The sequence below is a fragment of the Brachyhypopomus gauderio genome, chromosome 4 (assembly GCF_052324685.1).
Source record: "Brachyhypopomus gauderio isolate BG-103 chromosome 4, BGAUD_0.2, whole genome shotgun sequence".
In the NCBI taxonomy this organism is placed as follows: domain Eukaryota; kingdom Metazoa; phylum Chordata; class Actinopteri; order Gymnotiformes; family Hypopomidae; genus Brachyhypopomus; species Brachyhypopomus gauderio.
The window spans coordinates 6,777,664-6,799,601 of NC_135214.1; the positions used below are offsets into that span (position 1 = coordinate 6,777,664).

General features: G+C 44.6%; 3 protein-coding genes across 8 annotated transcripts in view; 2 read left to right on the forward strand and 1 right to left on the reverse strand.

Annotated features, from left to right (window-relative positions):
• mgat4a (alpha-1,3-mannosyl-glycoprotein 4-beta-N-acetylglucosaminyltransferase A) overlaps nt 1-12,630 on the forward strand; it is a 32,618-nt gene extending 19,988 nt beyond the window's left edge. For all 6 annotated transcript variants that reach the window (XM_077001857.1, XM_077001854.1, XM_077001856.1 and 3 more), the window contains 12 exons: nt 2,029-2,162; nt 2,306-2,352; nt 2,792-2,905; nt 4,197-4,272; nt 5,815-5,929; nt 6,234-6,364; nt 7,336-7,443; nt 7,852-8,045; nt 8,741-8,819; nt 9,212-9,272; nt 9,398-9,510; nt 9,869-12,630. In XM_077001857.1, the coding sequence (XP_076857972.1) occupies nt 2,029-2,162; nt 2,306-2,352; nt 2,792-2,905; nt 4,197-4,272; nt 5,815-5,929; nt 6,234-6,364; nt 7,336-7,443; nt 7,852-8,045; nt 8,741-8,819; nt 9,212-9,272; nt 9,398-9,510; nt 9,869-9,895 (1,199 nt within the window). In that variant the 3' untranslated portion in view covers nt 9,896-12,630. The remainder of the gene's footprint in view (nt 1-2,028; nt 2,163-2,305; nt 2,353-2,791; nt 2,906-4,196; nt 4,273-5,814; nt 5,930-6,233; nt 6,365-7,335; nt 7,444-7,851; nt 8,046-8,740; nt 8,820-9,211; nt 9,273-9,397; nt 9,511-9,868) is intronic.
• Nucleotides 12,631-13,729: 1,099 nt separating this feature from the next.
• On the forward strand, nt 13,730-15,263 carry coa5 (cytochrome C oxidase assembly factor 5). Its single transcript, XM_077001863.1, has 3 exons — nt 13,730-13,969; nt 14,364-14,447; nt 14,803-15,263. Exons 1-3 carry the CDS (start codon nt 13,868-13,870, stop codon nt 14,842-14,844), a joined length of 228 nt encoding a protein of 75 aa, XP_076857978.1. The 5' UTR covers nt 13,730-13,867; the 3' UTR covers nt 14,845-15,263.
• LOC143512015 (inosine-uridine preferring nucleoside hydrolase) lies at nt 15,153-21,423 on the reverse strand. Its single transcript, XM_077001862.1, has 6 exons — nt 21,230-21,423; nt 20,890-21,077; nt 20,321-20,500; nt 20,091-20,202; nt 19,794-19,930; nt 15,153-16,042 (listed from the first exon to the last, which is right to left on the reverse strand). The coding sequence occupies exons 2-6, from the start codon at nt 21,067-21,069 to the stop codon at nt 15,713-15,715; spliced, it is 939 nt and encodes a 312-aa protein (XP_076857977.1). The 5' UTR covers nt 21,070-21,077; nt 21,230-21,423; the 3' UTR covers nt 15,153-15,712.
• Nucleotides 21,424-21,938: the final 515 nt, after the last annotated feature.

Consider the following 21,938-nt stretch of genomic DNA (forward strand, 5'->3'; position numbering starts at 1 on the left):
CGGCGTTACTGTCGGCCTGTTGGGCTTTGGTGTTGATGGTGTGACGGCGTTACTGTCGGCCTGTTGGGCTTCGGTGTTGATGGTGTGACGGCGTTACTGTCGGCCTGTTGGGCTTCGGTGTTGATGGTGTGACGGCGTTACTGTCGGCCGGTTGGGCTTCGGTGTTGATGGTGTGACTGCGTTACTGTCGGCCGGTTGGGCTTCGGTGTTGATGGTGTGACGGCGTTACTGTCGGCCTGTTGGGCTTCGGTGTTGATGGTGTGACGGCGTTACTGTCGGCCTGTTGGGCTTCGGTGTTGATGGTGTGACGGCGTTACTGTCGGCCTGTTGGGCTTCGGTGTTGATGGTGTGACGGCGTTACTGTCGGCCTGTTGGGCTTCGGTGTTGATGGTGTGACGGCGTTACTGTCGGCCTGTTGGGCTTCGGTGTTGATGGTGTGACGGCGTTACTGTCGGCCTGTTGGGCTTCGGTGTTGATGGTGTGACGGCGTTACTGTCGGCCTGTTGGGCTTCGGTGTTGATGGTGTGACGGCGTTACTGTCGGCCTGTTGGGCTTCGGTGTTGATGGTGTGACGGCGTTACTGTCGGCCTGTTGGGCTTCGGTGTTGATGGTGTGACGGCGTTACTGTCGGCCTGTTGGGCTTCGGTGTTGATGGTGTGACGGCGTTACTGTCGGCCTGTTGGGCTTCGGTGTTGATGGTGTGACGGCGTTACTGTCGGCCTGTTGGGCTTCGGTGTTGATGGTGTGACGGCGTTACTGTCGGCCTGTTGGGCTTCGGTGTTCTTAATCTCGTTCGAGCTCTCGTACACTTGCAAATATGCTCAGATTCTGCCAACATGCGCGTGCTCACACACATACGGATGGATATGCTCAGCTCATATTAAAGCTTGCTCCCACGTATTACAAAACATACTGTAATTTCTCCTTTATCCCAAGTACAAGGTTAGTTTGTGTATGTGTGTGTATCTGAGTGGGAGTTTGATGTGTTCTCTTCTTCATGGAGGTTTTGTGTGCTATTATCACCACAAGCATACGGCTGTATAGAGGATGTGAGAGATTCAAATGGGTAAAGGAAACGAAACCCCCCAACTAGAACCCAAAGGAAAGTGTGTGCCTTGTAACATCTGTTGGATGTCCACAGGTGACCAGAGGTGAACTCTGCACCTGTCTGCTCTGGAGCTGGTGTTTCTCAGTAGCTCTTTTGTGTTCTGTTTTTTTTTGTTTGTTTGTTTGTCAGCGGAGTCACGGTAAAGTGTCTCATTAGCGGTTGCTTCTCGCTGAATGCCCCGTGTTTGAGCTCGTGGGTAGGAGGGCGTTTGATTGATCACCGGCTGATCGAGCGTTGGGAGTGCACAGCTGTGTTTCGCCTCCCCACATCAATGCAGACGGCTGGCGTGTGTCTGGCTGGAGTGTCTGTCTCTGATCAAGAGCCCCTACGTCTACCTCCTGTCCCCACTAGGGCTAGAACAACACAAACATTTATCATGTTAAACTCATCATAGTTGTAGTGTTATGGCACTGTTGTTTGCTTTAATATTGCATCACTGTTGTTAAATGTATTAAAATATTATTTCATTTAAGGCACTAGTTCACACAGGAATGATTTTCTCAGAGTTATAACCATCTATTTGTTTCTAAAGTCTCAGGGACCATCTTAAGTCATTGTGAAATTCTCCCCAGGTGTTCTACTGTGTTCTGGTCCGATTATAAATGTGGAAGCAGGAATGACGGGACTGTGGTGGTGGGCTAACGGAGCAGAGCGCTGGTTTCTGGACTCTTGTGCCTGATATCACTCCGCCTGCTTTCACATTAATCTGGGAGGGAGAGAAGCGGTGGTATTGGCCCAGACAGAAGTGCTCCGGGTCGGACATCGTGGGGGGTGTTGGGCAGCTGCGGGAGGTTGTTTGAGGAGGCAGGCGGGCCGGTGTCTCCCAGCAGAGCTCTCATTCTCCCGTCTGTTTGTGGTGAACAAGACTTCATGCAGCAGATGTTAAGAGTGAATAATGATTCATAATATGTCTTGGGCAGTTTCCATGGTGATGGGCATCCCTACTGTCATGCGGAAGGTGAAGTCGTACCTGTCTGAGACGTTGCGGTCGCTGATCGATAAACTCTCACCGGAAGAGAAGCTTGACTGTGTCATCATAGTTTTCATCGGGGAGGTGAGTGTGAGTGTATGTGTGTGTGTGTGTGTGTGTGTGTGTGTGGGCATATGTATGTGATTGCGTGTGCACTCTCTGTTTGAGAGTGTGAACCTATCCTGTTTTAGGCATGTCAACCTGGTGTGCTGTGCTCTTCTCCGCAGACAGACATTGATTATGTGCATAGTGTGGTCTCCGGTCTGGAGAAAGAGTAAGTGACCCCTGTCCACACCTCCTGGACTTACCACATGCACTATACCAAGTGTCTTAAGCTAGATTAGACTACCCACATCAGACATACATGGCACCTCCCATTTTGTGGGTGGGAGTGTAATATGTATATGCATACACACATAGACATGTCTATGTAATACTATGAAAGAGTTCACAAGATATTTTACTATGAAGGCCAGAATTTGGGATTGTGTTATACCCATATAGACTACACAGTGTAGCTGTAATATAAGCCGTTTTGTTCAGTGTCAGACCTTCACATAATGTTGAGCAGGAACTGAAGCATCTAAAGATCACGTCTGCATCCTCACAAATAATATTTACCTTAGTAATGAGCAAAAATATCAGACAAACTGGGGAACAAAAATGCTGTAACTTGCATACTGTGTTAGTTTGAAGCCTTTCGTCTCTCCCAGATTTTCCATAGAGTTGAATTCTGGGCTGCTGGAGGTCATCTCCCCTCCTGCCAGTTACTATCCAGACCTCACCAACCTGAAGGAGACCTTTGGGGACTCCAGGGAGAGAGTGAGGTGAGTGCTGCCTGGCCCTGGGTCCCCGTGGCCGGTCTGAGAGGGCCCTGTTTCTGACCGGATCGCTCTTGAGTAGTCCGTTGGGTACCTGCTGGGGACAACGCCTGAAAGGCATGTGGGAGGAGGAGAGATGGACGGAGTATGACGGGGAATATGTGAGGGCGTTCGGTTACTCTGTATTCACCACACATGCTGGAAGCCAGCCCGGGGTTGCTATCTCGCTTTGGTGCCCATCTCTTTGTTCATGGGGCACTTTTAAAGACCCTTTCACGTCCCTCTTCTTCCTCTTAACCAGTCCGTACCTCTTCACGCCCCGCCCCTACCTCTCCACGCCCCGCCCCTACCTCTCCACGCCCCGCCCCTACCTCTCCACGCCCCGCCCCTACCTCTCCACGCCCCGCCCCTACCTCTCCACGCCCCGCCCGTACCTCTGTGCGACCTGTTCTTTTTCATACTGTTCAGTTTACTTTCTCTCTCTCATTCCCCCTCTCTCCCTACCCCCACCTGTCATTCTCTTTCATGTCCCCCCCCCCCCCCCCCCCCCAAAAGAGAAGTTGCACTTCATTCAAGAAATGGTTCTGTACATTCATCATGTACATTTTTATAAATGTATTTTACCAAAGCAAAATAGGGAGAAGAATTGGTTGTGATTGAGATTAGCGTTAGATTAGTGAATGCATGAGTTCATTTGTGGCTTTCAGAGCTCTGTCTTCTTGTCGGTGCTGGAGTCCAACCTGCTCAGATATCTGCTGCCTTTCATGCTCAGGATTTTTTTATACGCTTCTCTTGTAGTTGCGGCTTTATTAAATATTTATGCCGAGTCCCTCTGTAAGCTCTGTGCTGTAGAGACGGAATGATTACCAAGGTGCTGTGTGTTTGAGCGGGGGAGGGAGGGGGTCTTTATACACCTGAAGCCTTGGAGACCAGCCAGTGTAAGCGCTTTGAAGATGTGAAGATACTGCACGGCTTCTGTAGTAAAGAGAATCTAGTTTGCTGTGTTAGAGGCCTTAATTTGATGTTGGACTCCCAGCATGCTCTATGCTTGCAAGCGTTGCATGACAGAAAGAGTAAATTGCTCACCATGCCAGATCTACCAGACCGCTTTCATCCATATTTATATTTATATATTTTATCTCCAAGGTGTGTGAGGGTGTCTGTGCTGCTAATTGCTTGTCAGGTTTTTATGCCAACTGATTTAGCCACTGTGTGTCTGGCTTTTCTGCTTTGCCGTAATTCCTGACCCTGTCGGTCACGAATGTGTGTGTCTAACGGCGGTTCTGTGTTTTCACAGATGGAGAACGAAGCAGAACTTGGACTACTCCTTTCTCATGATGTACGCTGTCAGCAAAGGCGTCTACTATGTTCAGGTAATGGCGTGGTGGAGCTCACACTCCCTCATACTTTCTCACACATTCTCATACGTTTGGTGTCAAGCTTGTTTGGATACAGCAGATTGAGAGGACGTGTCATCATGGTGTAATAGTGAATGTTCCTGGCACAAGTGACCAAATTAGTGCCCTGAATGTAGGTGAATTAGTCATCGGGCAGTCTGGCTGTGTGTACAGTCACCACACATCAGGTTTTTTTTTTTTTTTTTTTTTTTGCAACATGTGGAAAGATCCAAGTTTTAATTTCTGTATTTTTTTAGGGTAATAACATGTATATATTTGAATGTAGGAAGGTCAATTAAATATAAATATGCAATCTTAAATGTAGGATGGTAGATTTGATCACTCGTGTGAACAATTCAGAAACGAATGAGCTTCGTGAGCAGCGGTGGTTTCCTTCCACCTTCTCACCTCCTTAATATCAGCCTGCATAAAAACCACGCAAGTTCCTCTGCCATTTTAAGCATCTGTGAATTTCTTTTTAAACTCTTAACAAGCATGCCAGTTTACACAGCTCACTGTACATCTGCCTGTCTGTGGTTTTAGATAGGGTATTACAAAAGCGCATTATATAAAAAAAATTGAGCAAAACGAATACATTATGTAGGTAGTTATTTAAAATGTCTATCTTTGGTAATTACGGCAGGATACATACTGTGTCCTGTGACTAGTGACAGAAAGTGACCCTGGCTCTGAAATCATTGAGTTAACCTCTTCCCTTGCATTCCAGAGGAAGAGTGTAGATGGCAGTCAGAGTAAGACCACGGGTTCTGGACTGGGCATATTGTGTGGGGGCCGAGCTTTCCTGGGCTTGTTGTGCAGACGGTCGCTTGCTAACGAGCTGATCAGGAAATAATGGCAGTTTTGAGGTTTCTGACTCCACAGGGATCCGTTTCCGACTCGGTGATGATTTTAATGCATGTCGGGAGGTTTGTCCGTTGGCACACATGTAGGCATGTGTGGGTGGGGAGAGGCTCAGGGCCTGTGGTGCGTTGCGCTCCGAGAGAGCCGTCTTGCATCAGCACAGGGTCTTTTGCCCAGTCCCTCTGGCTCGGACACGAAGAACAATCTCGCCACCAGCACCCCGTCATGTCTTCAGCCCACATACCCGTCTCACTGTCCCTCTGCACTCCAGCAGAACTGCCCCCCACCCCCCACCCCAAGCGTTCAGTGTCATGCATTTGTTCTCATTCATATATGTCGTGTGTGTGTTTTTGTTTTTTCTCAAGCCTTTTTTTGCTCACCTGCTTCATCTTTAGTGTTTCCATTTCTCTGTCCTCTCCTCCCATGCCGTGCTCTTAGGAGATGAGGAAAGGTATCACTTTTCACGTTTTGTCTTTAAATCAGGTTACCTTAGGACTACCGTAATATGCAATGTGTACTAGCATTGTGTGTGAGAGAGATGTTAGGACGTTGTGTGTGTGCGTGTGCGTGCGTGCGTGTGTGTGTGTGTAATAATTAAACTGAATTGCAGAAATGGGCAGGCTGGCAGTGTCTCACTGGTGTGTGTCTCTCTCTCAGCTGGAGGACGACATCGTTGCGAAGCCCAACTACTTTGCTACCATGAAGAATTTTGCTCTGCAGCTTTCCTCTGAAGACTGGATGATCCTGGAGTTCTCCCAGCTGGGCTTCATTGGTAAGACCCTCACACTGGTGTCCATGGGTGTGGTAGTGGGGGGGGGGGGGAAGATATGGACCTGACTACCCATTTTGCTCATGTGCCTCGTTTACTGGCATTTATAGGGGCCCACTGACATTGAGCGTGTACAGGGCCCAGAATTTGCTGCTACGCCCCTGCTGGTGTTCATGCCTTCAGCGGTTAGGAACTCTTGGTTTTCCTGGGGTGTCTGGCACCTGAAGACTAAGAGTTGCCATTTGAACGCTGTGCCAGTCCTATCACGGCCTCACCTGTACGCTTTTCTCCTCTTTCTCCCCGTCAGGTAAGATGTTCCAGGCTCCTGATCTGAATCTTATAGTGGAGTTCATATTTATGTTCTATAAGGAGAAGCCCATAGACTGGCTGTTGGACCACGTTCTCTGGGTGAAAGTGTGCAACCCAGAGAAAGATGCTGTAAGTCCTCCTTCCCCGGTTTAATACACACCCACACCTCTCTCTCTTTCTGGACTGCTGTCAGAACGGAGGTTTTCGGATCCTCGGGAGAGTTCTGGGCTGCTGTGCGGCAAGTCCAATTGTTCTTTACACCTCTGAGATCATCGGGCCGGGGGCCTGTTCTCACCTTTCCCTCTTATACTGCTTATCTGTCTATTTGACACTGACAATTGGTTTCTTATTTCCGTTTTAAAATGTTGATGTAAGAAAGCTCCCCACAATGATGAAATGGCAATCGCAATGTTATTTCGTGGTATTTTATTAAATTTTTTACAAGAATGCATCACGTGGTGATTTTTATCTTTGAGAGAAGTTGCTCCAGGTTACAGTCAACAAGTCCTCCAGGTGCCCGACCGTTGATGCTCCTCACCCCTCCGCTCTTGTGTGTGTGCACCCGCTCTTGTTCAGTGTGCCGCTGAACGATGCTTTGATGCTGTACGAACCCCTGCGTCTACAGAGAGCTTTTACAGATCACAGCGAGGTAGCACGCACTGCCGTGATGGACGCCCAGAGGCGATGCACCCTGTCCACCCGTCGGTACTTGTGAAATGTTTGGTCAGGTGTAGCCGCCCCCGCTCTAATCTTCTCCGCTCGCCGCACGTCTCGCTGCTGGGTTTATGTAGGGAATATAGAGACAGCTGCTCAGAACGGCAGTGTCCTGACAAAAGCATAACAGTGTCTTGTCCGTCTTTGGGAGAGACGCGCTCGTGTGTTAATAGAACTAATCAAATACGCCACTTGGTTTAACTGGGTTTATTCAATCTTGAGGTATTTGTGCACGAATCGCTAAAGCTGAAGTGCAGAGCTGTCGGGACGGTTCGGTCGGGTTCAGGAGGCGAGGCTGAAGGCAGAGAGGTGGAGGTGCTGTGTCGCACGCTCCCGTCTGGGGCCTCATGCGTCGCCTCCGTGTGTGTCTCGTTCTCCCCGTGCAGAAGCACTGTGAGAGGCAGAAATCCAGCCTGCGTGTCCGCTTCAGACCCTCCCTGTTCCAGCATGTGGGCCTCCACTCCTCCCTGGCAGGAAAGATCCAGAAACTCACGGTAACACACACACACACACACACACACACACACACACACACACACACACACACACACACACACAGGGGAGGAAAAGTAAAGTCAAGTAAAGTCAAAAGTGGAATGTTGGGGTTGGGGGTGGCTGAAGTCACACCAAAACTGTACAAGGTTTCTTTTTTTATTTTTAATCTTGCAGTCAATGCAGTCTGGTAGCTTTTTATGTCTAGATTTTATGGTGTAGTGCTGATATTGGTCTTTACATCATACCAGCTCCATCGCCAGAACTCAAATATCCACTCCATACACTTCCTCGGTAGAAGGTCCAACTTCTGCGTGGTTGTGTAGAGGCAGTGTGACCGGACACAGGTGCCCTTCCTCTGTGCTGCACACTGATGATGATGATGATCTCTCCCTGATGCCCTGGGTTAGGATAAGGACTTCTTGAAGCCACTGCTGCATAAGATCCACGTGAACCCACCAGCAGAGGTCTCCACGTCCCTCAAGGTGTATCAGGGCCACACTCTGGAGAAGACCTACATGGGGGAGGATTTCTTCTGGGCCATCACACCCATGTCGGGAGACTACGTGCTCTTTAAATTTGACCGGGCCGTCAGCATCGAGAGGTCATCTCACCCTCTGTCTCCTCTTCTCCACTCCTTCTCCATCTTCTACTTCCTTCATTTTCTTTTTGATTCTCTCGTTCTCTTGTCTTTCTCTGACCTCGTACGTGTCTGATAACAGCACAACACACCAATGAGAATGCTGATCAAGAGAACATGAGCGCACACACACACACACTTATCCGCTATGCTTCAGCGTCCTAATTTGAGAACAGGCCAACTTAATGAGAATTTGCTAAAATAAGAACTTGTCTCCAACATCGTTGATGCAGCGGTGAGGAGGTGGATTGAGGTTGAGGGAGTGTGACCCTCACCTGGGCGTCACGGAGCTGACGAGGATCCCTGTAGGTGGTGATGGAGGGTAGGAGGTAGAGAGGCTTGGTCAGGGTCTTCAATGAGGCCAGAGCGCTGACCGCATACTAGACATAATCAGCTAACTCTGGTTAGAGTTGAGTTAAACCTTTTTAGATGACTCAGACACACACACACACTCTCTCTCTCGCTCGCTCTCTCTCTCTCTCTCTCTCTCTCTCTATCTCTCTCTCTCACTCTCCCTTTGTGTTTTTTGCACTCACTCACTGTGTCTAAAGATGTTAATATTTCAGTTATTTTCCAGTTTGTGAATATATGACTATTTTTATGTACACATTTTTGATTGGATCCTGTCTATTAATATTCCTCAAATATTTTATTGACAGGTTCCTATTTCGCAGTGGGAACCAGGAGCATCCAGGAGACCAAATTATGAACACAACAGTCGAGATTTTGCCCTTCTTGGTGAGTAACAGGAGGGGGTGGGGATGGAGGCTCAGCTCTCTTCACACAGTGTTCCCTCAAGACTGTGAGATCATCAAGGTGTAGCAGGATGTGCAGGGTGTAGCAGGACGTGCAGTTGACGTGCGTGTTCTGCAGACTGCACTAAGTTTAGCCAGCAGAAGGGGGATGTGGCTTTTCTGGAGCACACAGCCACGCCATGAGAGAACACTGGTTCTCGGCCTCCGAGGCGGGGGCCAGTGGCACGCTGGGATATGGGTACTTTTGTGTCGAGCGTCAGTACCGAGGATCCTGGCTCGGTTTCACCCGGCCTGTGCTGTCCACACTGGTATGAGGTGACCTCATCATCTGCAGACTTGCACTTTAGATACCAGTGATGGTCGTGTTGCTTGCAGGACACTGAACTGAAGACCAAAGAAAAATACAGAAAGACCGATGACCGTTTCTACAGAATTGGTAAGCTGCTCTAGAAATGTTCAGTCTCAGACTTCATCCTCCAATGGCATCACAGCAGTGGGGATCTAGAAATGATGAATGTGCTTCTCTACAGCCCTCATATTCATCTCTCTCTCGCTCTCCAGCTGAGTTTGAGAAGGGGCTGGCAGAAGGCAGCGTTGATCCTGCCTTCAACCCTGTGGCTGCTGTGCGTCTTACTGTCCTGAAGGACTCGGCCGTGTGGGCCATCATCAGTGAGGTGAGGCGGCCCGGCCCTGTTGCGTTCCGTCGTGTTCTGGAGCTCCTGCGTGCTCTAGAACGTGATGCTAACGTCAGTGTCGTGTTGTGGAGCTCCTGCGTGCTCTAGAACGTGATGCTAACGTCAGTGTCGTGTTCTGGAGCTCCTGCGTGCTCTAGAACGTGATGCTAACGTCAGTGTCGTGTTCTGGAGCTCCTGCGTGCTCTAGAACGTGATGCTAACGTCAGTGTCGTGTTCTGGAACTCCTGCGTGCTCTAGAACGTGATGCTAACGTCAGTGTCGTGTTCTGGAACTCCTGCGTGCTCTAGAACGTGATGCTAACGTCAGTGTCGTGTTCTGGAACTCTTCCTCCTCGCAGATCCACATAAAGCGAGTTGCCGGTTAACTGACAGCAAGCCTGCAGTGGGGGAGGGCGGTGCCACTTGGGCCGGGTTGCTGTGGAAACCCCTGCAGGGACTCCAACCAGTGGTGACATCATCGGGACACTTGGTCACAGCCAATCGCAGTGTCACTCAAAGGACGTCTGGGTTATCTTCCCTTCATCCCTTTTATCTCTCCTTTTAACTTCCCCCTATTGGTTTCTGCTGTTTCTTTAGTTACTTTCTACTCTCTTGCTTCTACTTTTGAAGGTCTTGTTTTATCAAGCCATCTTTTTCTTCTTTTGCGCGTATAAATGTGAATACTACTGTATAACAGAAGGATGCTTTTTAAAGGACCATTTACCAAACACTGAAGTGATGCCTTGTGGAGTTGCGCTCATTGCTGTCATGAAGACTTGACGTGTCGTGTCTGCTGACGCTGGAGAGGAGGGTGTACCGCCTCTTACTGGAGGACAAGTTCTGTATAATCACGGACCATAAACGACTTTGATCTGTGTCAAAGAAGTGAACTTGGTTTGTAATCAGTCAGGAATCAGAACAAAACAAGGCAGCCATATTTGTCTTTTTGTTTTAGTTTAATTTTTAAACGTTATACTTTACACAAAGTTGTCAGAAGAGAATGTTTTTTGTGTGTTAAATTTGTCCATTCAGCTGGTATAGGTGTTTTTACTTTGCACGTTTAACAGTACAGTGGCACGCGTGACACTCTGTTAAAGATACTTAATTTATGTCTATATAAAGGTTTGTTGGAATGACTACTTTGCCAAAATATTTCTGGAATCAAAATTGGAGGACAGGAAGCCAGTCCAGGTGGCTGTAGGACTCCTCACCCCTCAGTGTCCTTCGACGTTAACCAATCAGACAAGGCCTTTCATCCCAAGGGATATATTACTAGAATTATTTTGACGATCTATGAAGGTGACTTAACTTATTTCAAATAAATCTTTAATTTGTACACGGGAGATTTTTTTTTATTTTTTATGCTGTGAAAAGTCTATGATGTGATAGAAGTAAATATTTGATAACTATTTGAATATCTACTTTCAAGTAATTGTGACTTCAAGTGAAGGATCTGTTTTTTTTGCTTTCTTTCTCTCTGTGCAGTTCTAAGGGGTGCGGGACCCCCATGTTTGTGCCTTAATGTCCAGCGCCCCCTAGGGTAATGGAAAGGGACTGCCTCATGGTGTCAAAACCTCCACGTTACGCAAGGGTAGCTTAGCTAAGCAGTGCCCCTCTGGACCACGCTCCTCCTCTGCTCCCAACACACCCCCAGGTTCAGACCAGGCTGAGCTGGCTGCTTGGTGCAGGTTTGTTGAGGACTGGAGCAACAAAAATGTACCTGGACTCCTCTGGGACTGGATAATATGGATCCATGGATAATAACTGGTCATTTCCAATCCCATCATCCAGAGTTCAGTGTGTAGTTCTAACAAAGTTCATTTTCTCTGTTGTCAAACCTGATTTATCATTCGATTAAATTGGGTATGTTGGAACAGGGAACATTTTAAGTTGTGGAGACCAGTGAATCCCATGACTCGGACTGGAAACCACTAACTCAAATAGCTGTGTGTTTTTCTTTGACAGGTTCCTGAGTCAGAGCATGGAAATTGTTTTCTTAATATGTTCAAAGCAAAATATAGCACGATTACATGTCCACTGGCAATGATATGACTCTTGAAGTACATTTTTTCTTGACATAATTTTTCATTTCAGGTTCTGTCATTGGTCTCTGTGTCCGGTGCTGTACGATGAATAGCTCTCAATGGGGCTTACATTTAAATGAACACCATTTAGCTGGGTATGAGCATGAACCTGCAAAAACCATAGAATGACAAACAGAACACGAATGGCCCTAAAAATTGGACATTTCTTAATAAAAGATATAGTTGAGCCACTAGTGTGTAGGGATGAATGACTTGAGTATTTATGTAGTGTAGATGGAGGAGTAGCACAATAAATCACTTTATAGACTGATGACGGGGCAATCTTGTCTGTTTGAGTTCTATGGTTTTTTGCTTTGTTGGTGCAGCAGGATGAGATGATGATGAGTAACTGCTGTACATATTGTCTGTGTGCCGTCATCTCATTTGATTGTGTACATGTTCTAAAGGGACTGGGAGGCGAGCTGGAGAAGTCCAGTTTTATGACCATTTGCTGTGTGCACCATTGCAAGTATTTAAGTGGTTGTGGTCAAGCAGAAAAGACATTTTGTGCATATCATTTACAATTACATTATATCTGTTTTGGGGATGGATGGAAATGGGGGGATGGGGGATAAATGTCTTGTTTAAGTCAAGATATGTTTACAGGTTTTAAACATTAATCTTTCCTGGTTTTTAAGATGGACAAAGTCAAATAGTACCAGTGATTGTTTATGCAGAGATGGTGTCACAGCTAATGTTGGTTCCATTTTGAACTGTACTGGAGAAGACACTAGTATGAATACAGTCTGACCTCAGTGTTCACATCCCAATTCCCACATTATAATACACTGTAGAATTTCTTTAGGTTGTATAGGATGAGGATTAAGCCCTCTGGGGACTGAATAAGACCTTAATGAGAAGTCTGATATTTGACCCCTATTTTGCATTTTTTCCACCTTCATTCCAGTAGTGTTGGATGAAACGATCCCCCTGGTCTGCTGCACCCTGGCCTTTCCTGTGCCTTCATTTGTGCATCAATTTCCAGTTGACATTGTTTTAAATAAGCAGTGCAGAAATAAAATTGACCGTTCAATTCAGTTTTTTCCTTTTTGTATTGGTATGTCTCTACTCTAATCCTTGTTTTGCTCATTAAATAAGTAGGGCAGTCATGGTCTGGTGGTAGGGAACTGGTCTTGTGGCTGTAGGGACGTGGGTTCGATTCCCAGGTCTGAGCCCATTATTGAGGTGCCCTTGAGCAAGGCACCTAACCCCAACTGCTCCCCGGGCGCTGGGCTAAGGCTGCCCACCGCTCTGGGCACTTGTGCACCACAGCCCCCTAGTAATCGTGTGTGTGTGTGTGTGTGTGTTCTAACTGCAGAGATGGGTAAAAATCGGAGGACAAATTTTGATTGTGGTGAAAAATCACAATTGACAAATATGGCACATTAACATTATTATTATTTTAGCGTTTCACTCCTGATTTTAAGCTTGTAATGTATTGGACAATTTGCAGTTAAATTCTAATGCAGTTTAATGTATTTAATTGTAAGTCTTTCATTTGAGCTCTTCCAAAGGGCATAAGTACAAGACACTCAGGATTGTAAACTAGTTACTTACAGCCATCTCGTGGTTGGAAATAATAATACAAGTAGACAAATGTAAATGTAAAATGTAAGTAGACTGGATTGGCCGACGGTTTAGCGTTTGTTCCCGACCAAGATATCGCGTATTGTACATTTAATACTACTAACATTAACCTTAAAATAATATGCAATTAAATATGCGGCCGTACTACACAATGAAGGAAGATGTTTACCGGACTCTATTTAGCTAGTTGTACCAGCGCCAGTTTATGAGGCGATTGGCCGCTTCCTGTATCAAAGACACTACGAGACGCCAGGGGGCGCCCACGAGCGAGACATCTGCGTTCCTGCAACGACAGCGGGAGCTCACCAACCAATCAGCGCTTAGTAGCAGAAACGCTAGCGTGCTACGGCCCATAATCTGTTGACTATAGAAAAAAATAAATATACAGGTTTTCTTTGCTTTTTTTATAGTGATACAAACTTCTAGTTTCCAAAATTAAAGAAGAACTCAGGGCACGTGATGAGAAACGTCACTCCATTCGTTCTGTTGTGGGCGCCTGACAAACCCGGAAGACACGAGTGAGTTGTACTACAAGAACCAGAGTGCATTTCGTTTGTGTTTCCGCATACCCATAAAGCATTGCCTAGAAAATATGGCGGCGTCCATAACAGACATTTATGTCACTTAGCTTTTATGGACAGTTTCTCGCTTTAAGTTCCTAAAATTAGTGCAGATAAATTAAACACAATGCCCAAGTACTACGAGGATAAAGTGGAAGATGGCCGCGCCTGCGCAGGAGTTAGAGAAGACTTCAAAGCCTGTCTCCTTCAACATGACTGCGTGGTCAAGGTATGCTGGTTTGATTATGGATTTTTTCATATTTATATTAACGGATTGTTAACAAGTCGACAAGACGTGTAGGTGCATCTTTGTAACATCTGTTCATTTACACTAATCAACTGTCACCTTTATTTATTTACGCTAACTGACGCTTTATTGATCTATTCCAATATAATCTGTTGGCTAATATTTATCGCAGCTGTAACCCACCACTTGTTTATTCACTACCAGTACAGTAGGGGAATATTACTCTGCTTCATTCGTCTACTGTTCTTATAACACACAATTTAGGAAGGAGCCGGATTTGGTTATTCACATTAAGTAGGTGTATTAAAACTGCCCCGTTTTTTGCGGTGAAGGTGCAGCTCTGGTACTGATGTCTTATTTACGTTTTTGTTTGTAGGAAGGCAAGAAGCCAAGCGAGTGCCTGAAAGAGGGCCACTGCAAAGCCCTGCAGGTCTCTTTCTTTGAATGTAAAAGGTCAATGGTCAGTAAACGGTTGTTACCTCTCCATTACTACTGAAGACGTTGATCAGGAACACTTTGTAGACTGTATCTATACTGTACTATCTATGTGGAACTATATTTGGTCAAAGGTATAATTTCTATTATAGAATGAATAAACGTCCTATTTCTGACTAATTAAGCTGCCACTCTAAACTGTCTGCAAACGTAGACAGCATTCCTTACCATCTTAAAGAAAGCAATAATACTGCAAAGAGGCTATTTGAAGGTGTTTAAAGACTGTAACTGTATTATAATTTTAATGTAATTACTGTATATGAATATTCATTAAGTCTTGTTTGAATACATTATGTTGATTATACTTTTTCTTACTGTAGCTGGACACAAGATCTCGATTCAGAGGCAGAAAAGGCTACTAACTGGATTTGCTACATGTGTGTTTGAGGACAGAAGACATCAGAAATGGATATGAACCAAACATGAGACTTTTCTTACAAGTTCAAGTCCTAAGCTGCCTTGATGACTGGGCTGCAGTGATTTCAAATTTTTCAGAAACGTACATCCAGAAGTGATACTTTTCAGCTTGAGTTCGACTTTACTGGGAATCCGATGTTGCATTTTCATGGATCTCTTCTAAATATTGTTTTTTATGCTCTTACCTACAGTCATCACCCCTTTTTTGCAAGTGTGTAGCTGTGTAATGTAGACATAAAGAATCACATCAGAATAATTTGCTCTGTGAGTCACATCCAGTTTCTTTTTATCTGGTGGCTACTGGCTGTATAGAGAAACGTGTGACCCAGTCACAGAAAATGTATTAAAATAATTATAAATTATATACATCAGAATGTTGTATAAAATTCAATTTCAGTGATCATTAAAAAAATAAGAAATGTAGAGATTTTCAAAACGGTAGTAAAGTACAGACCTGGTATCCAACTTAATATTTCTTTGAATATTACTTGGGACTACACTTATTACAACTCATGATGCCAGGTTGGTGAAAGTGTGTTAAAAAATATGAGAAGTTGGATACCAGGTACTGAAAGAAGAAATAAAGAGAATGTGGAAGGTTAACACCAAGGTCTCGGTGGTGAAGGGACACTCCTCTAAAGATGGAGGAGTGACTCCCAGGAAATACATCAATCTCAGATCAGAAGACACTGATCTAGGAACAGCTTAAACACTCAAACTCCCAGATTTCTGGTAAAAGATCCAAATGTGAGGAGGAAAATCTGAAGAAACTATTAAGGCTGAGACCAGGACTTGCAGTGTGTATTTTCCTAATTACTTCAAAGCATTCATCATTAGCGTCTTAAATTTCTCCAAGTCCACCTTTTGCATAATGTAAGCTTTATGAGTCTTCTTCAGAAGGTCAATTCCCCGGGAATGTGTTCCCGTCAGCTCCACGGTTACAGCTTTGTGATCACTCTCAATGATAAATGTGTCATCAATGGCTGCTGCCATGGCGTAAGAATCACAAGAAATGAATCCCTGTCCGGCCACCAGTTCCTTATCGATCCTCTCGCTGTAGCAGGCGTCAATGCTGTGCTGGAAGATCTTCTTCATAAACCTGGATTTATGTGTATCTTGAGCCAGCCAGTCATCACAGAACGCCTGTAACATCAGTGGAGAAAGGTTCATGGGGCAATATATATCCTGCACTAAGTCAGAGGTACACAATATCCCTTCAGTTTTTTGATCAATCAAAAGTGCAGAAGACCAGTATTGGAAGTAGGGGTGCACGATATGGACTAGAATTACGATGTGCGATAACATTGTTGGATATCCCGATATCGATGTGAACCACGATAAATTAAGATTAAAATACAGAGATGTAGTGTCTCTCTGAACAGCAGCACGTTAAATTCTTTTTTTTTTTACTGTGTAATGAATCCAGAATAATTCCAAATATTTTGCAGGTTTATTCAACAATAGATTCAATCTAGGTTTATACTTTCACGAGTGACCGTAGCGCGACTCCGCACACCTCGCGTAACCTCCGCGAACGACGGAAGCATTTAATCTTGCCGTGTCACATTCTTTGCAGTGTTGTCTGAAACGATATGTAGGCCTAGTAGTATAGAAAAAACACCCCTCAAATACAGGGGAATAAACATTTACCTGACCAATTTTAATGTTGCTTTGTGTATCAGGTTTGAAAAGTGCTGGAATTTAGGCTAAAGTACTTGAAATTGTAACTACTTCGTTTCACAACAAATATCTGTCTGACTGAACAGTTCTTTTGTAATTACATTAACAAATACGAGCCTCTTGTAATTCCAGGACGAAACATGAAAGAATGTGAAGACGTTAAGATTGGGCGTTTTGAAAATAAACAACCATTAAATAATGTGATAAAAAAGCGAATTATTTTGAATAATTTAAAGTATATGTATAAATATTTAACTCAATTAAGTTTAACGAGCTGGAAATTATTGAAATGGACCTTGAAAGTGACGTACAAGTGCTTTAATTCCACCTTGTATAGGTGTATGAACCCGGCAAACATGACTGTTCTCATTGCGCTGAGACTAGGGGTGGGCGGATCGATATTTATATCGATAGTATCGATATAAAGGTGAGGATCGGTATCGGATCGATACCACGGCGAAAATATCGATTCTTTTGCTGCAGTTTAGAGGTCTGCGCGGGACTGCTTTTTTAATCCCGCTCCCGCTTGTTTTAATCCCGCTCCCGCCAAAAAATCGCTTGTTTTAATCCCGCTCCCACCCGCACCTGCTTGTTTTAGTCCCGCTCCCGCCCGCACCGGCCAAAAAATCGCTTGTTTTAATCCCGCATCCGCCTGCCACATACACATTTCTGTCGCCCCCGCCCGCAATCCTAATATGAATTGAATTAATTAGATTTAGTACTTGAGATTTTCTTATGTATTTATTAAAACAGCAATATAGCGATGGATCGCGCTGTCCCATTTCTTACCACAGTCCAAACACATGCCGTCAGGTGACGTACACCAACACTTTCTGATATCAATCACAACAAGCTGATTTCCCTCTCCATTAATTACAATGGAATATGACTTCCATACATCAGACTTTCCTGCAGTTGGCGTAATTGTGGTGTATTCACCTGTTTTAATTGAATTTTCCACAGCTGAAACTGGTTGACCATCTACAGCAGGGGTCGGCAACCTATGGCACGCGTGCCACCATTGGCACGAGGCATAATCACTGGACCAGCATCAGCAAAAATATATAAATTATTATATTAATGGATTATAATTTAAAGTAAAAAGTATCGCCCCCCCAACGGTTTGGAAGTATCGGTATCGATATCGGCAATACTGACCAGTATCGTATCGGTATCGTATCGATACCAAAATTCAGAGTATCGCCCACCCCTAGCTGAGACGCGGCGCGCGAACTTACAAAATTCGAGAGGTGCACGACCTCGTGAATCGACAGCGCGCGAGACCATCGCGCACGGGCGAAGCCACCGTGATTACGTTATTTTCGCCTTGGGTCCGCGCGGCGAAAATGACGTAATCGCTGAGGCTCCGCCCGTGCGCTGTCGCTGCGCGAGGTCGTGCACCTCTTGAATTTTAACTTCACCATGACCGACAAAGTCATGTTTGCAGGGTTCATACCATACCTGTCAAGTGTCCCGTTTTGGCCGGGACAGTCCCGTATTTTACCGCTCTGTCCCGGCGACGTCCCGTATTTTCAGTTTTCAATTTTTATTTTTTTAAAGCATTCATGTGCCGCTCCAAACAGAATTCTGTCACTAGCCTCGCGAGAACTGCCACCCAGACTACTGCAGGTAGCAGTTCTCGCGAGGCTAGTGACAGAATTCTGTTTGGCGCGGCACATGAATGCTTTAAAAAATATATAAATTAAAACTCGCGGGTTTAGTGTCGACAGTGGGAGCAAACGTGGAACAACAAATCAGGATTTAACGAGAGAAGGCAGTCCTGCCTAAAAAGCTAAGCGTACGTGTAAGTACCTTGACGAATGCGACAGGGAATTTATTTTCCTAAAGAGGAGCATGAAAGGGCACAGCTACTCATTCTGTAAGATATGTAGCTGTGATTTTAGTGTCTCTCATGGGGGAAGGAACGATGTCCGTCAGCACGAACAATCTGCCAAGCACAAACGCGGACTAAAGGCACAGAAATATGCCCAGGAGATGTCCCCATTTGTAGCTAGAAATACCACTAGAAATTTTTAATTTTTTTATTCATTTGTAGTTCAAAACATATTTGGGGTGTTTTTTCTTCACTTTTGCCACTCCAAAGATGTTTTCGTTTCTCCTACAGCCTCGATTGCGGCTATATGCAAATAACTGATTATGCAAATTAGGCGATGACGTCATATACGGGAAATGTCCCGTATTTTTAAATACAAAACTTGACAGGTATGGTTCATACACCTAAACAAGGTGGAATTAAAGCACTTGTACGGCACTTTCAAGGTCCATTTAAATATTTTCCAGCACGATAAACATAATTAAGCTAAATATTAATATATATACTCGAAATAATTCGCTTTTTATCACATTATTTAATGGTAGTTTATTTTCAAAACGCCCAATCTTAACGTCTTCACGTTCTCTCATGTTTCGTCCTGGAATTACAAGAGGCTCGTATTTGTTAACGTAATTTCAACATTTTAATGTACTTTAGCCTAAATTCCAGCACTTTTCAAACCTGAAACACAAAGCAACATCAAAATGCGTCAGGTAAATGTTCATTCCCCTTTTTTTGAGGGGTGTTTCTTTATACTACCACATATCGTTTCGGACAACATTGCAAAGCCATATTTATGTTTGATGCCTGGTGTATATATACGGTCTCTGGTCAGGTAAAAATGTTCTTTCCACGGTTTTGCAGAGGTTTTTTATTCTCCACTGCCACCTATCTTTTCGGAGAACACTGCAGCGACGCTCGCGACGTTCGCAAAAGTATAAACGCCTACACCGCTCGCGCAGGGTCGCGCGAGGTGGGCGGAGTAGCGCGCTACGGTCGCTCGCGAAAGTATAAACCAGGCAACCAAATCACGTGTCTGATGAGCGTGTTCACCTCACTCTGCCTCTTGCCTACTTACGTCACGTGATCATAGTCTTCAGCGCGAATAGCTCCCTCTATTGCTGGACAAGGATAATGCAATTTGAGTTTGCTGTTATTCAAGGAGTTATCGTGGCTCTTTCGATGTGTTTATCGTGAAACTTCACATCACGATAACGATAAAAATACGATTCATCGTGCAGCCCTAATTGGAAGGTACCAGCACTGCAGAGTAGATGTTTCTATTGTTTTAAGTTCTGTCCTGAAGGGTTGGAGTACTTCACTCCAGGGGGAAACTCCACCATAGAGATTTATCTGTTGATGATTAAAGGTGCACTTTACCCAGGGCAGTTTACTGCGGCATGTGAACTCCCAGGTGGCAATGTAGGTTGGGCAGAGGTAGTCGTTCAGGACTATATAAGCTGCCTCAGGGTCAGCTGTGAAGTTGAACTCTCCACATATAGTTGTGTTGCCTCTAGCTAAACACAAAATATTTGGACAAAAAACATTAATCAACAAGAGACCTTAAGCAAAAGAGTGATAAAAATGCAAATTCAAAATAACAGGTCAATATTAAACGTCCTTCACAGCTTTAAACACAGATAATGGTGTAACTTGAAACGTAACAGACATACGCACAGTCTGTGTTGCCTCCCATGATGTACAGGCCTTTGAGTTTGAGTGGCAGTGTAGGATCCAGCCGTACTGCCAACGCCAAGTTGGTCAGTGGAGCCGTTGCCACTAACAACACCTAGAAGCAGCAACAATGCTCCTTAAGTCCACATGTCCTGAAAGGGCACCTTGCAGTACAAGATAATTATTGCAAAATCATAAACACGAAAGCATAAGGAGGGTGGGTCAAACAGCACCTCTCCAGGGTTCTCGTTCACTATCCGGATCATGGCGGAGACGGCCCCCTCCTGTTTCGCCAGCTCCAGTCCAGGAGCGTCTGGGTCTGGAGCATCACCAAGACCATCTTCTCCATGGAACAGTCCGGCATTAATCATGTTCCCCAAGATTGGTTTTGATGCCCCTATGAACACAGGAATCTACATAAAAAAAGATGTAAACACCTTTGTCAGTACAAGACCATGACCCAAGCTGTTTAATTCTGGTAAGACTTTTTCAAGTCACAACTTGAGAGCTTCACGTTTGTGACAGGTTAGTACCTTTATGAAAACTTACACATGCACCATGTGTGTTAGTTCTTGTGTTTTGAGCTCAATGTTTAATTTGACCCCCAGGTAAAAAAGAAAACCATGTAGTAATGTAAATAATGTTTAATCTCACACCACATATTTATCTTTAGCTGTTTTTATTGTTTGTTTTTTGCTGTAAGTCACAAATGACAATTGTAAACACAGCTAATCACACACCGGAATGAATGAACACACACAAATGAATTGTTAAGCCTTTAATGATGTCCTAAACCCCATACCTCCAGGTGCCCACAAACGCCGAGCACGCGCAGGACGTTCTTGCACACGTTCTGCACGGTGGTGTTTCCATGGACACACGTAACGCCCAGGACCTGGACGTCAGGGACGGCCAGCGCCATCATGACGGCTTGTGCGTCGTCCACCCCGCAGTCTACGTCAACTAGTAGTTTCTTCACCATGGTGGCGTCTGTTAAGTGAAAGAAAACCATTAATGAGTAATCTTTAAAAAGAAAATTAAGCTTTCTTGTATTTTAAACTGTTTGCAAATTGCAACTGCTTGTTAACTAGAATAAAGGGAAAATATAAATAGGTAAAATATAAAGATAAAAAGGTAGTTACTTATTTGCAGATTTGTCCGATTACTTGTTCACAGGAGGGGCTGGTGTAATTATTTTTGAGAACGTCTTTGAGAACTTGATCACAAGCAAAAATTAACAAAAATACATTTGCGTAGGGTGATGTAGACCGCAGCTCCGAATGAAAAGCAAAAAAGATTTGATCCAGGTTCCGTTTTTTTGCTGGTATTTCGTTTCCCGGACTTATCGTACTCGGAATTGTGGGCAAAAACATGTCAAAGTAAAAGTCTTGGGTGATGTCCAATGTAGAAGCCTATTTCTATGTAGTATACATTGGATATTTCAGTCAGTTTTTAGTTGAATCGTTGCTTCTTCAGTTTTAACTTGAAAGTAAATTTAAATGCATGTATTCAATAACTAATGATTGTGATAGAATTGGATATAGCATCGCAGTATCGAAAATATTTAATAAACTATGTTATGTAATCCAGTGTGACCATATATCTTTATGATCTACACCCACTACATCCAATTTCTTACAGAAATAAACAGAGGTCACCGACATACGACGTTAACACAACCATGAGAGATCAGGGAAGAGAACAGTGATTATAGTAGCAATTTATTTATCATTCAATGGGATGGATGAATATGTGAAGGTCTGCATTATCAAATTTTGTTGCAGCCAAATTAACACCTGTCTCCCACGCATGGTCAATTGGCTCATATGCACACAAAGCAAGTCCACAACT